At 45.3% G+C, this 13,325-nt stretch overlaps 1 protein-coding gene across 1 annotated transcript in view; it reads right to left on the bottom strand.

Moving 5' to 3' along the window:
- LOC136586974 (serum paraoxonase/arylesterase 2-like) overlaps positions 1–13,325 on the bottom strand; it is a 36,647-nt gene that overhangs the window by 5,122 nt on the left and 18,200 nt on the right. Inside the window, exons 5-6 of the mRNA XM_066585345.1 lie at positions 6,922–7,048; positions 935–1,135 (exon numbers count right to left, since the gene is read on the bottom strand). Of these exons, the coding sequence (XP_066441442.1) occupies positions 935–1,135; positions 6,922–7,048 (328 nt within the window). The remainder of the gene's footprint in view (positions 1–934; positions 1,136–6,921; positions 7,049–13,325) is intronic.

The raw sequence follows: 13,325 nt of genomic DNA, 5'->3' as shown, positions 1-13,325 counted from the left end.
CAATAATAGTGCTCCTATTTGCGCCCTCACACAGTAATACCAACTTTCAGCACCATAGTAATAAGCTCCTTTGTGCCCCTGACAAGGTTGAAGTGCCCCCCCCCAAAAAATCATAGTGGTTGCCTGCGGACCTCTCTCCCCATTCCCCAATTGGTGGTGGTCCCCTGTGTACCTAGACAGTTTGGTTCTCTCTTTTGATTGTTAGGGTACATTCACACAGAGGATTTTGTTGCAGATCTGCACTACAGTCTGCATGTAATTCCACATTCCTGATTTTAACATGAATTTTGGTGCAGATTCAGCTGCAGAAAATCACCAGCAGCTCAATATTAACATCATGTAGCTCCATCTGGTATCACTAGGATGTTGCCTACAAGGTGTTGTCTCTAAGGCTACCTACACATGGGCGAGCCTAATATGCATATATTTATATTCCACAACACTTCTGCTTGATTCAACCCAAACAACCAGTCAGGTTGTGAATCAGCCCACCCAAAACAACCAGTCAGGTTGTGAATCAGCCCACCCAAAACAACCAATCAGGTTGTGAATCAGCCCACCTAAAACAACCAGTCAGGTTGTGAATCAGCCCACCCAAAACAACCAGTCAGGTTGTGAATCAGCCCACCCAAAACAACCAGTCACGTTGTGAATCAGCCCACCCAAAACAACCAGTCAGGTTGTGAATCAGCCCACCCAAAACAACCAATCAGGTTGTGAATCAGCCCACCCAAAACAACCAATCAGGTTGTGAATCAGCCCACCCAAAACAACCAATCAGGTTGTGAATCAGCCCACCCAAACAACCAATCAGGTTGTGAATCGAGTGTTGTGGAATATCGATATATGCCTGCAGGTAACATTGTCCCTTTTTATTGCAGACAAAGTATTGCATGAAACAAATGGCAGATCTGTAATACTGAAGGGTAGATACCTTTTGTCGTTTGACATGGCAATCCCATTGGCGTTGTGAAATCCAGTGGCAACTTGTCTGACCGCTCCTGGACTGTAATACACCACATTTGTCCATTTTAATCCAAAGAACATCTCGAAAAATCTCATGATGAAGTCCGTGAAGTAATAATCATTCGTGGCATAAAAGCTCTCAAGTCCAACGGCAACAATATCATTGACACTGGAAGACAAAAAAGAAACATTACTAAAAAATGTATCAGTCTGAAGCTTCTTCATTCCTCCACACGTTCCTATAAATAAGTGCAGTCCAGGGTAAATACCCGGATACCATTGTAATACATGGTGAGCGCTGCTAAGGGTCGTTTCACATCAGCGGAATTCTTGACCGATCTAATGAGGTGTCGATTGGCACTGTTAATTTTTTTTCACATGGGCTGAGAATCGGTTTATAGGGACGAATGATCATATTTACAATCGGTTATCTCCATAGGCTGGCTGTACATTTTCCCATTCACATGGGGAGATGTCCAGACAATCAGCGAGCATTTTCATGCTTGCTGAAAGTCACCAATCAGCCAATGAGCTGAGATAATGGGTCAGACGCCAGGTATCGGGCGCCAGGAGCAGGAGCGAGTGAGCAAGCCGCCAGGAGTCCAAGGAAGCGGCTGATCAGCGGGCAGAAGCGGGTCCCGCAGCGGCAGGAGGACAGAGCGCGGCCGTCAGGAGAGAGGTCCTGTCGGTGAGACTGCAGGAGCTGTGGAGGAGCTGCCGACAGAGCTGATAAGTATAATCTGTGTGTTTTAGGGTGTGTCTGCCTGTGGGTCTAGGTGTGTATCTGTGACTAAGGGACGGGGTATTAGAGTTATTAGAGTGTGAGTTTATAAGTGTCTGTGTACAAGGTGTAAGTGCAGCAGGATTAGGGGACTGAGTGAGTGTGAGCATTAGATAAAAAAACTAAAAAAAAAAAAAAAGGTGTGAGCGCTTGCGCATAGGTGGTGGCGTGTGAGTAAGTCTATCTTCACTACTTCCGTAATTTAATTGTAGATCCCCATTAGGATGAGCTCCATGCCTGGCAATGCCATCCAGTGTGCTACTTGTTCAATGTATGCAGTCCTTGATCAGCCAATCTAGGGTGCATACGGTTGCGCAAGATGCGTGCATGTCGCACATTTAGAAGCCCAAGTCCTGGATCTAAATGCCCAACTGGCAACACTGAGAGCCATTGACATCATAGAAAGGAGTTTGGTGCTCACTGAGCAGGCACTCGCTGGGGTAGAGGGGGGGGGGGGCAGATGCTAGTATGGAAGAGCAGGGGGAGCAGGCAGTAAGCTGGGTGACAGAAAGAAGGAGGGGTAGAGGGAAGAGAACCAGGGAGGCTAGTCCTGAACTAGCACAACCCAACATGTTTGCCAAGTTGGCAGATGAAGGGGATGCCATTACAGAGCCAGCACTGCTGCAGCACGACATGCCCTCTAAATGCCAGGGAGATGACTGTTCCAGTGAGATGGGGACGGGGAGCACAGTGCAGGCTAGACAGGTCCTGGTGGTGGGGGACTCAATTATTAGGGGGACAGATACGGCAATCTGCCATAAAGACCGGGATCGTCAAACGATGTGTTGTCTTCCTGGCGCTCGAGTTCGACCCATAGCGGATCAGATTGACAGATTACTGGGAGGGGCTGGTGAGGATCCAGCGGTCATGGTGCACGTTGGCAGCAATGAACAAATTAGAGGTCAATGGAGGGCCCTCAAAAATAATTTCAGGGTCTTTGGGTCCAAGCTTAAGGCAAGAACCTCCAGAGTAGTTTTCTCGGAAATACTACTTGCACCTAAAGCCACACTAGAAAGGCAGCAGGATCTTAGGGAGGTAAACAAGTGGCTCTGGAGTTGGTGTAAGAAGGAGGGATTTGGGTTCCTAGAGAACTGGGCTGACTTTGCTGTCGGCTACAGGCTCTACCATAGGGACGGGATGCATCTCAATAGGGAGGGTGCAGCTGTGCTGGGGGAAAAGATGGCTAGAAGGCTGGAGGAGTGTTTAAACTAGGGACTTGGGGGGGGGGGGGGGAGAGAAATAAGGGGGTAGTCAGTGTAGCTAGCGACCTGGGTCTAAGCAATGGGAACAGGGGTAGAGCTGGAGGAGGGGGTTAGTATAGTTAGAACTGTCAGATAAGCCAATAGTACCATTAGTAACAAAAAGATTTTAAAGAACAAAAAGAAAACTGTATAAAAAGTATGACTACAAATGCAAGAAGTCTGATCGGTAAAGTGGGTGAGCTTGAAGCACGAATGACTGATGAAAATTACGATATAGTCAGAATAACAGAAACATGGCTTGATGAGAAGTGCGATTGGGCGGTGAATTTACAGGATTACAACCTCTTCAGAAGAGGCCGTGGAAACCAGAAAGGGGGAGGGGTATGTCTGTACATTAAATCGTACTTATTGCCGAGGCTACGGGAAGATATAGATGCAGGAGATGAACACGTGAAATCTCTGTGGGTGGAAATATAGGGAGAAAAAAAATAACAAAATCCTGATAGGAGTTTTCTATAGACCACCAAAAGCAACAGAAGAAACTGAAACCTTACTACTAAGGCAGATAGAAGAAGTGTCAAACCAGAACGAAGTAATTATCATGGAGGACTTTAATTATCCAGATATAACATGGGAGAACGAAACCTGCAAATCTCATAGGGGTGATAAGTTCTTGAGATCAATTACCCTACTTGTGCGGGAGCCAACGAGAGGGAGGGCCACTCTGGACTTAGTACTAACTAACAAACCGGACCGAATAAAGGGGGTACAGGTTGAGGGGCACTTGGGGAACAGTGAGCACCATATAATCTTCAATAAGAAGCCTTTTCAGAGAGCGACAAATAAACTGAACTTTAGTAAAAGCAAAATTTGATCAGCTTAGAACTACTATCAGCAACATTAATTGGGACAACATCCTCAAAAATATCAGTACAGACAACAAATGGGAAAAGTTTAAAAGGATTCGAATCACTTCATGTGAGCAGTTCATTCCCTTTAAAAATAAAAGAACTAAAGTAAAAGGAAACCAATGTGGTTCAACAAGACGGTAAGAGAAGCAATAAATGAAAAAAAGAAAGCGTTCAAACTACTAAAGCAAGAAGGCAGCGAAGAAGCACTAAAATCATACAGGGAAAAAAACTAAATATGCAAAGATAAGATCAAAACTGCCAAGGAGGAGGCGGAAAGACTAATTGCCAAAGAGAGCAAAACCAACCTGAAACTAAAAGGATTTGCACTGAGAGCACTGGTCCCATAACAAATAATGTAGGAGAAATCATTGAAGATGATGGAGAAAAGGTAAACCTATTAAATGGTTTCTTTTCAAGTGTATTCACGAACGAAAAGAAATTGCCAAATGAGATGCAGGGGACCAAAATGAACCCCTCACAAAATCTCATACCTAACGCAGGAGGAAGTGTGGAACCGGTTAAAGAAGATTAAAAATCGATAAATCGCCAGGCCCAGATGAAATACACCCAAGGGTACTAAGGGAACTAAGTGATGAAATAGTATCCATAAATATTAGATATAGCGGCCTAGCTATCAAGACCGGAGTTGTACCACTGGATTGGCGCATTGCAAAGGTGGTTCCAATTTACAAAAAGGTGTTCAAAAGTGAGCCTGGTAACTACAGGCCGGTAAGTCTCACTTCAGTAACTGGAAAAATATTCGAGGGGTTTCTGAGAGACGCCATCAAAGATTACTTCAAGGAGAACAACAGAATAACTCCTCACCAGCATGGATTCATGAAGGGTCGATCGTGTCAGACAAATCTGATCAGCTTCTACGATGAAGTAAGCTCTAGGCTAGACCCGGGAGAGTCTATTGATCTCATGTATCTGGACTTCTCTAAAGCATTTGACACCGTGCTGCATTATAGATTGATATATAAAATGAGACAGCTCGGATTGGGTGAAAGCGTGTGTAGTTGGGTGAAGAATTGGCTCAGAGATAGAAAGCAGAAGGTGGTAATAAATGGTTCATACTCTGATTGGGCCACAGTCACTAGTGGGGTGCCACAGGGTTTAGTATTAGGCCCCATTCTGTTCAATATATTTATCAACGACCTGATAGAGGGACTGCACAGTAAAATATCAATATTTGCAGAGGACACAAAATTATACAATATAATCAATGCAACGGAGGACAGTATACGGCTACAAACGGACCTAGATAAGCTGGGGGATTGGGCAGAAAAATGGCAAATGAAGTTCAAATGTTGATAAATGTAAGGTAATACACATGGGCAGGAGAAACGGATGTCACCAATATACACCAAATGGGGTACCGCTAGGGAAAAGTTATATGGAAAAAGACCTGGGGGTACTAGTGGATTAGAGACTAAACTGGAGTAACCAATGCCAGTCAGCTGCTGCAAAAGTTATAAAGTCTTGGGATGCATTAAAAGAGCTATAGGGGCGAGGGATGAGAACATTATCCTCCCACTATATAAGGCACTTGACAGGCCACACATGGAATACTGCGTACAGTTCTGGACACCGGTGCTCAGGAAAGATGTTACAGTGCTTGAGGGGGCTCAAAGAAGGGCAACTAAACTAATACATGGAATGAAGGGACTGGAATACCCAGAGAGGTTATCCAAATTGGGTTTACCCTGGAAAAAAAGACAGCTATGGGGTTATCAAATAAATATGTATAAATACATGAAGGGACAATAAAAGGATCTCTCCATGATCTGTTTATACCCAGGACTGCGATGGTAACAAGAGGGCATCAGCTACATCTAGAGGAAAGCAGGTTCCATCACCAACACGCAAAGGGGTTCTTTACTGTAAGAGCAGTGAGACTGTGGAACTCTCTGCCTGAGGATGTGGTGATGGCAAAATCTACTGAGAGTTTAAAAGGGGACTAGATGTCTTTCTGGAGGGGAAGGATATTACAGGATATAAATCTTAGGTCAATTGTTAATCTTGGTATATAGGCAGGTAGAAACTATTAGGGGTTGATCCAGGGATTAGTCTGATTGCCATTAGGGAGTCGGGAAGGAATTTTTTCCCCAAATGGGCTAATTGGCTCCTGCCTCTGGTTTTTTTTTGCCTTCCTCTGGATCAACAGCACAGGAGGATAACAGGCTGGACTAGATGGACATTGTCTTCATTCGGCCTTACATACTATGTTGCTATGTTATCCGTTGGGTGAACTTTGGCAGTTTTTACATGGCCAACTTGTAGAGCGAAGAACATTCTGAGGACCTTAAGTGTCAAACAAAGCTGTGCTATAGCTGATCCTTTGAGCTTTCACTCTGCTGTTCTATATTTGTATAGTGGGGAAAATAATGCAATAATGAACTTATTTCATTGCCATTTTCCAGAAGATCTATTGGACAAGAGTTTCTAGTAGAGCCCCCAGCAAACAGATGATTTTGCTGGCGACTACTGTAGTCAAACAGGCATTTCGACTACAACATGTGCTGCAGGCAAAATGTATTATATTACGCCATTCAGATGACTAGTCATCCATATATCATAAGGACAGATTAGGTCTACCAGAAGTAGGTGTCCTGGGTGTAGGAACATTAACTTGTACAACAGTTCCCACATTTGCTGGTTTACGCTATTCTATCAAAATATTAAATTAAAGGGGGTTCTCCACTTTGGATAAAGCCTTGTTTAAAAAAAAAAAAAAAAAAACGGTTACCAAAAGAGAAAGAAAAAACCTCATCACTGGGAGTCCCATTGTCCTAATCAGCAATATAAGGAGGGAGCCTGGCAATAAGTGACTGATTCCTCTACAGCACTCCAACAGGGAAAATGAAGCATTACACATTGAAATCAATGTAACATATTGATGAGCAGGGTCCTGCAGAGAGATGTTCTTTGTAACTATTCTCTACTCCGGCTAATAGATAAGAATGCAGAATGGTAGATCCTCTTTCACTAACAGAGTATGTGTACAATACTTGAACATGGGCTTCCTAAACCAGAAAACTACATAATTTTTTCCCCATACTTGAACAGCGCTGTGTGTTGAATGGTTTTCAGGTGCACAAGAACATTTTCCTCCTCTGCAAACTTGAATAATTCAACAGTAGACTTGTAATGTGGATGATTCACCACAAAGAGATAGACCGAGTCATCTGAAAAGAGAGAAGAAGAAGAAGAAGACACCTCATAAACCACTAGAATATTAAAGTGCACCTCCTGCTAAAGCTGAAAATTCAGGTTGAAGCTCAGCTAGTTCCAATTTGCCCTCTCTGCTCCTGGTCCTAGATATCCAGGAAACAGAGATATGGGCTACGGTATATAGGGTCCTCACACTGAAGATGTACTTAAGATATTCTTAGACAGTTATAATAAAATTACATATACATACAAATATATAAATGGATGGTATATGGTTCCGAGACGACTGGCCAGTATGTTCCCTGGGATGTCAGGCTTATGCTTCAGAGGATGTGGAGGTGAGGGGTTCCTTCCTACACATTTGGTGGAATTGCCCTAGGCCTCGTAGGTTCTGGATCCAGGTATATACTTCAATATTTTCCATTAGAAACCTGTCACTACAAAAATCTCCATGGGAAGCTCTACTGGGTAAACGAATCCCTAACATCCCCAAACACACCCACAAATGGATATCCTATTGCTTCCTAGCTGCACAGATCACAATCGCCCACTCCTGGGGGAAAACCTCAGTTAGTATTGACTTTGTGAAAACTAAATAATCTTGGATCATGGTCAATGAGAAGCTGGCAGCTATTCTTATGGATCGGGAAGGGTTGTACGATAAAAACGTGGCCGTCCTGGTACCATTATTCACAGACTATGCGCCTATGGAACCCAAGAGGCAGAGCTTTGGCCCTTCCAGGCCCCAACAGATTTTGGATGAGCATGGTTCCAGCCAGGTTAATAGAACACATTCATTTTTATTTTTCCTTTTCAGGTTCACCCACATAATAAATCATATTATAGCCTCATTCCTCTCTTCCCTTTCGTTTTTTCCTTATGTGTTCCTCTTGTGTTCCCCCGCTCGTTACTCTCATTTATGGTTCTCTAATGTTTATACTGATTTATCTGATCAGGAGTTGCAGTTAATGAAGAAGTGAAAATTGGCACTTTACTTTTATTTTATTTTGTATGTTTATTAGAAATTACATCTGGCAATGTCACTCATTTATCTGTTCAATCTACTTGCCGCTGGACTTTACACATGACTGTAATATTGTGATTCTTGACTGATATATTTTGGAACATTATAAAACCAATAAATATTTTGTTAAACATATATATGCCCTTTTCGCAAGAACACTTTCATACAGACATCACAGACTACCATCATTCACTGGTAAACCATTAGGGGGTCGCAATTGCAACCCTCGCCTTTAGCCAGGGGATCTTACTGGACCCCCACTACATACTGCTTTACCACTGCAAGCCGGCACTGGGTGGCATTTGGGGAGGGCATGGACTGCTACCTGGGGTAGCCGGCGGCCAATTCCACGCTACAGACTTCCCCCGGCATGCGATCCTCTCTTCCACTGAAAGACTGCAGTTCTGATTTGTCCCAACTGCAGTCCATCAGTGCAATGCCGGCTGTGTGATTGGTCTGGCTGGCGGTGGCTAATAGCGAACGAAGGGAGTGGACCATTTGGTGTAACCAGCTATGCACAGTATATACTTATACAGTATACCTTATACCAGCTATACATGTATAACTTACAGCAGCTGTACATATATAATTAAATCCAGGTGTAGTACCCCAGAGTTGGGTACTCCATTACTTCTGCGCTGATCAGTGTTGAATCAGGTTTAATGTAATGTATGATAAGTGGGAAGAGTTTTGATATTCTGCTGTTATTTCTCAATGAATTAAGTGTTGTGGCAATTTTTTCCAGCCCCTGGTGAGTACCGGTCACCTAGCAATAGTCAGGGGAGTGTTTACCCGGGTATAGAGAGCCTGTGCTTAGTAAGGACCCCTAGATAGGCTGGGTTAAGGACAGTACAAAAGGAGAGAGTGGGCGGAGATAACTCAGTCTTCCAAGTACAGCGCTAAGCATGCGCTTGAGAGTGGCTGGGGAGGAGCAAAGAGAAAGCCAGTATGGTGGGAAGGAAAGAACATCAATCAAAAGTCTGAGTAACCAAAGACAAGTTGTTATGGAGAGTTAGCAGAAGAGAGAAAAGGGAGAAATTTAGTCAGAAGCTAGCACAAAATAGCCAAGCAAGAAACAAGTTAACCCTTTATATGCCCTGCCAGAGAGGCAAAGCTGCAGTGTAAAGTCAGGAGAATCAGAAGGGAAAAGTCAACCCTAGTCTTTTAAGTTTAAGTAAAGTTGTCCTCATCTACCTAAAGTGAGTGTAATTCAAGTTGTGTTACTGCTGCAACGTAAGGATCTCTCTCTTTCCCCGCCAATAAAGTGTTAAAGTGTTTAACCATCTAAGCCTGCTTACTGGAGTCCCTTCTCACCAACTACAACATCTGCACTAAGGTACCACACTACATGCTCTATCGGCAAGGACTACTACCTCCATTATTGTTTAATTCTCAACTTTTGTATTTTATCATTTTGTTCGGAACGGCTCTCCACCCGTATACGAACTGGCATCACGACAAAACATCTTCTCCTACCCGACTCCGCAGTTAGCTCCACACCTGGGCATCACTAGCTTACCCTGCTTAACTCCGCGGGCAGCACGCACTAAGAACTTCCAATTTTACCACTGTAGTAGTACCTTGTCAATACCTCATTCCCAACTTTCAGGAGGAGCAGTAGAGCTACGATGATCACCATCTTATTTTCCCCTACTACTTAACCCTCCTAGGTTTGGGTCACTGCACAGGAGGTACCCAAGTTATACCAGCATCCTCCAGATCACTGTATATAGTGATCTGGAGCATGCTGGTATAACTTGGCTGTCTCTGGTATATAATTATATATGTACAGCTGGTATAAATTCATACATATCCTGTATATAGTGGTATAACCTGGGTATCTCCTGTATATTATTTATGTACAGCTGCTAGAAGTTACACATATCCTGTATATAGATATCCTCCAGAAAAAGGTCTGATAACTGGGAACAATAGATTAAATTTATCTACATACTGTAGGAAAGAATGTCAACTTTTGGTTCAGTGTTTCTTCTGCTTCTGTGTATCGATATAGATACGAAGAATACGTTGTGTCCCCGGACATGTGACCATGTGATTTGCTGACCACTGGTCATGAGCAGGAGGTAATGTAAATAAAACCTGCTAAAAGTAAAGTCAGTTAGGGATAAACAGAAATATATCAATATAAGGCTGCGTTCATATGGCTGAATACAAATTACATCTGTATGAATGGGGCACAAAAGGCATCGAACAGCAACATGAAGCAGTTCTTTTCCATATAGACCTTCAGTCTGTGTGAGAAACCACCATGTAACTACCCTATTAGGAATACATAGATGACACATGACTCTAAAATACCCCAATTGCAAGAGCATTTTCCCCAGTCGTCTCCACGACAGCACCAATTGAGATTGCCTCCTCCTGTCTGGACAGGAACATACTGAGAGGTTAAAAGCTCCCCCCCCCCCCCTTCCCCACTTTCCTCAGTGTCTTCCTGTCCTGCCAGGAGGCAGGATCTCTGAGAGGGGCTGGTGGAGAAAATTAGCCGGAGGCCTACTTACGAGCGGATCGGAGGGCAGTGGGTCAGCCTGTCCTCCCTTTCAGCCAGACGACTCCTGGGACGCCACATGGGGTGGTAGCCCCCGGGCCAGGTTCATCCCGTGGCGGCCCATGGGGGGTACAAAGCGGGAGCCTCGGTCCCCCTCCTCCTCCTCGTATAGACAGAGCGCGGCGCTCCAGGAAGCCTCTTGACGGCGGGGGGCAGGGCGTCGCGTCACGTGTCCAGCGCGATGACGTCATTGCGCTTGCATCAGGAGGTGCACAGAGGGGGCGGGGCTTAGCGCAGGAGCGTGAAAATTCAAAATAAGGAACCTGAGAGAAGCCAGAAGGTGGACCAGCACTACAGGTCGCAAGGTGTCTGCAGCACCGGTATAGTAATGAGTGCTCCAGCACCAGAAACAGCTGAAACCTCAGCCACAGCGGCTGTAAGTAGCCAATGCGGCAAAAACACAAATGCAAAAATCCAATGTACTGTGTGTGGAAAATTGCATATTTACCCGCAAAATGCTCTCTTTTGTCAGGGGGATAAAAAAGACGTTCCGCCCAGAACAAAACTCAAAAAATGCGTGGAGTGCGGGACAAGACTGCCAGCTACGTACCAGAGGCCTCTATGCAAGGCATGCGTAGCTAGGCTAGTCAAAGAGGAATAGGTGGGATTCGGGAAGAACGTTAGGAAGCTGGTTCGATCAGCCCTAACGTCGCAGATAGCGCCGCCAGCAGGGGCTAAGCGCCAGAAAAAGGCGTATATTCCCGAGGAGCCTTCCGACTCCGAGAGTTCAATCGGGTCGGAACAAGAGAAACCGGCGGCCGAGGAGTCCTCAGACGATGAGGACTACAAAAAATACCTATTCCACCTGGACGACTTAACAGAACTGATTAAGTCGGTCAGGGCTACGCTAAAAATGGAAGAGCCCAGAGAACCACGCACCCTGCAAGATGAGATATTCGGGGGACTGGGGGAGAGGCGTAGGCATACCTTCCCTGTCCACAGAAATATTACTAGAATTATCCAAAAAGAGTGGAAGAAACCCGACGCAGGTTCCTTCTCCGCTAGAGGGGTAAAAAGAAGTTACCCATTCGAGGAGGAAATTTGCGCAAGCTGGGAGGAGGTACCCAAGGTAAATGTCCCAGTGGCTAAAGTGGCTAAGAGGACGACCCTGCCCTTCGAGGACGCCGCACAATTAAAAGATCCCATGCATCGCAAAGCTGAAGGCCTCCTAAAAAAATCATGGGAGGCAGCGGCAAACATACTCAGACCAGAGATCGCAGCCACTTGCATGGCGCGGACTCTGGGGGTATGGCTAGAACAGCTGGAGCTGCATTTAACAAATAAGACACCAAAGGAACAGATCGTAAACTCTCTCCCCATCCTGTGGATGGAAACCAACTTCTTAACAGACGCAGCGGCCGAGACAGTCAAACTCTCAGCTAAAGCTACAGCCCAGTCTAACTCGGCCAGAAGGGTGTTATGGCTGAAGTCGTGGTCAGGCGACCTAGCCTCTAAAAACAAACTATGCACCCTTCCGTTCTACGGTCAGTTTCTGTTCAGACCGGACTTAGACAAGATCCTTGAGAAGGCGGCCGACAGAAAGAGAGGATTTCCGTAAGAAAAACAACAGAGAGGGAAGACCTTCTTCCGGGCCCCAGCGCAACAGCCTGAGACCTACCGAGGCAGGGGCAAGACGGGCCGCTGGAGTTACTCCAAGGGGGGCAGAGGAAGGAATTTCCTCTTTAACCCCCACCAGGGGGAGCCAAAGCAGAGACCCTGACGCCATCCCCGTAGGGGCAAGGCTGAGGAGCTTTGCGGATCAGTGGGCCAAAGATCCTACAGCAGGGATAACGGATAGAACTGGTGTCCTTCCCCAGAAGGAAATACGTCACCACGGGAGGCTCAGGGCAACAATTACACCTACTAAGACGAAGTGTTCGGGAGCTACAATAACTAAATGCAATATCCCCCGTACCGTGAAACGAAGAAACCCGGGGCCATTATTCCAGGCTCTTCCTAGTAAGAAAACCCTGCGGGAAACAGCAGATGATAGTGAACCTGAACCCTCTGAACGCCTTCGTCAGGTACAGGAAATTCAAAATGGAGTCCATCTTCTCAACAATAAAGTTGATTCCCAGAGGGGCCTACATGGCATCCATCGATCTAAAAGACGCCTATTTCCACGTGCCGATCCACGAGGGGTCCCAGAAATACCTAAGGTTTGCAGTGGATATGGGCGAAGGAATAGAGCACCATCAGTTCAGATGCCTGCCTTTCGGGATCTCCTCAGCACCCAGAATTTTCACCAAAATTATGGCAGAGGTAGCCGCCTACCTGAGGAAGAAATCGGTCCTAATAATACCCTACCTGGACGATATTTTGATAATAGCAGGGTCCAGAGAACTCCTAACGAAACACCTGGAGATAGTGCTAGAACTTCTCCAGTCCCTAGGATGGATCATAAACTGGAAAAAAATCCAGCTTAGACCCCAGCAAGGAGAAAACACATCTGGGTATAACACTCAACTCAGAATCTCAATGCTCCTGCCTGCCCCGAGGAAAAAATACAAAAAAAAAAAAAAAAAATCAGACGGCTGGTCAAAACCTTCCTATGGAGACAATCATGCACAATTCGGGAAGCCATGTCTCTCCTGGGAAGCCTGACGTCATGCATTCCAGTAGCAGCATGGGCCCAGGCCCACACCAGAGCTCTGCAAACCTCAGTCCTGTCCATTTGGGACAAAAAAACTGTCCTCTC

This window comes from Eleutherodactylus coqui, chromosome 12, assembly GCF_035609145.1.
Source record: "Eleutherodactylus coqui strain aEleCoq1 chromosome 12, aEleCoq1.hap1, whole genome shotgun sequence".
Classification (NCBI taxonomy): domain Eukaryota; kingdom Metazoa; phylum Chordata; class Amphibia; order Anura; family Eleutherodactylidae; genus Eleutherodactylus; species Eleutherodactylus coqui.
Note: the sequence above shows the minus strand (reverse complement) of the source record. Positions and strands in the feature narration are given on the sequence as shown.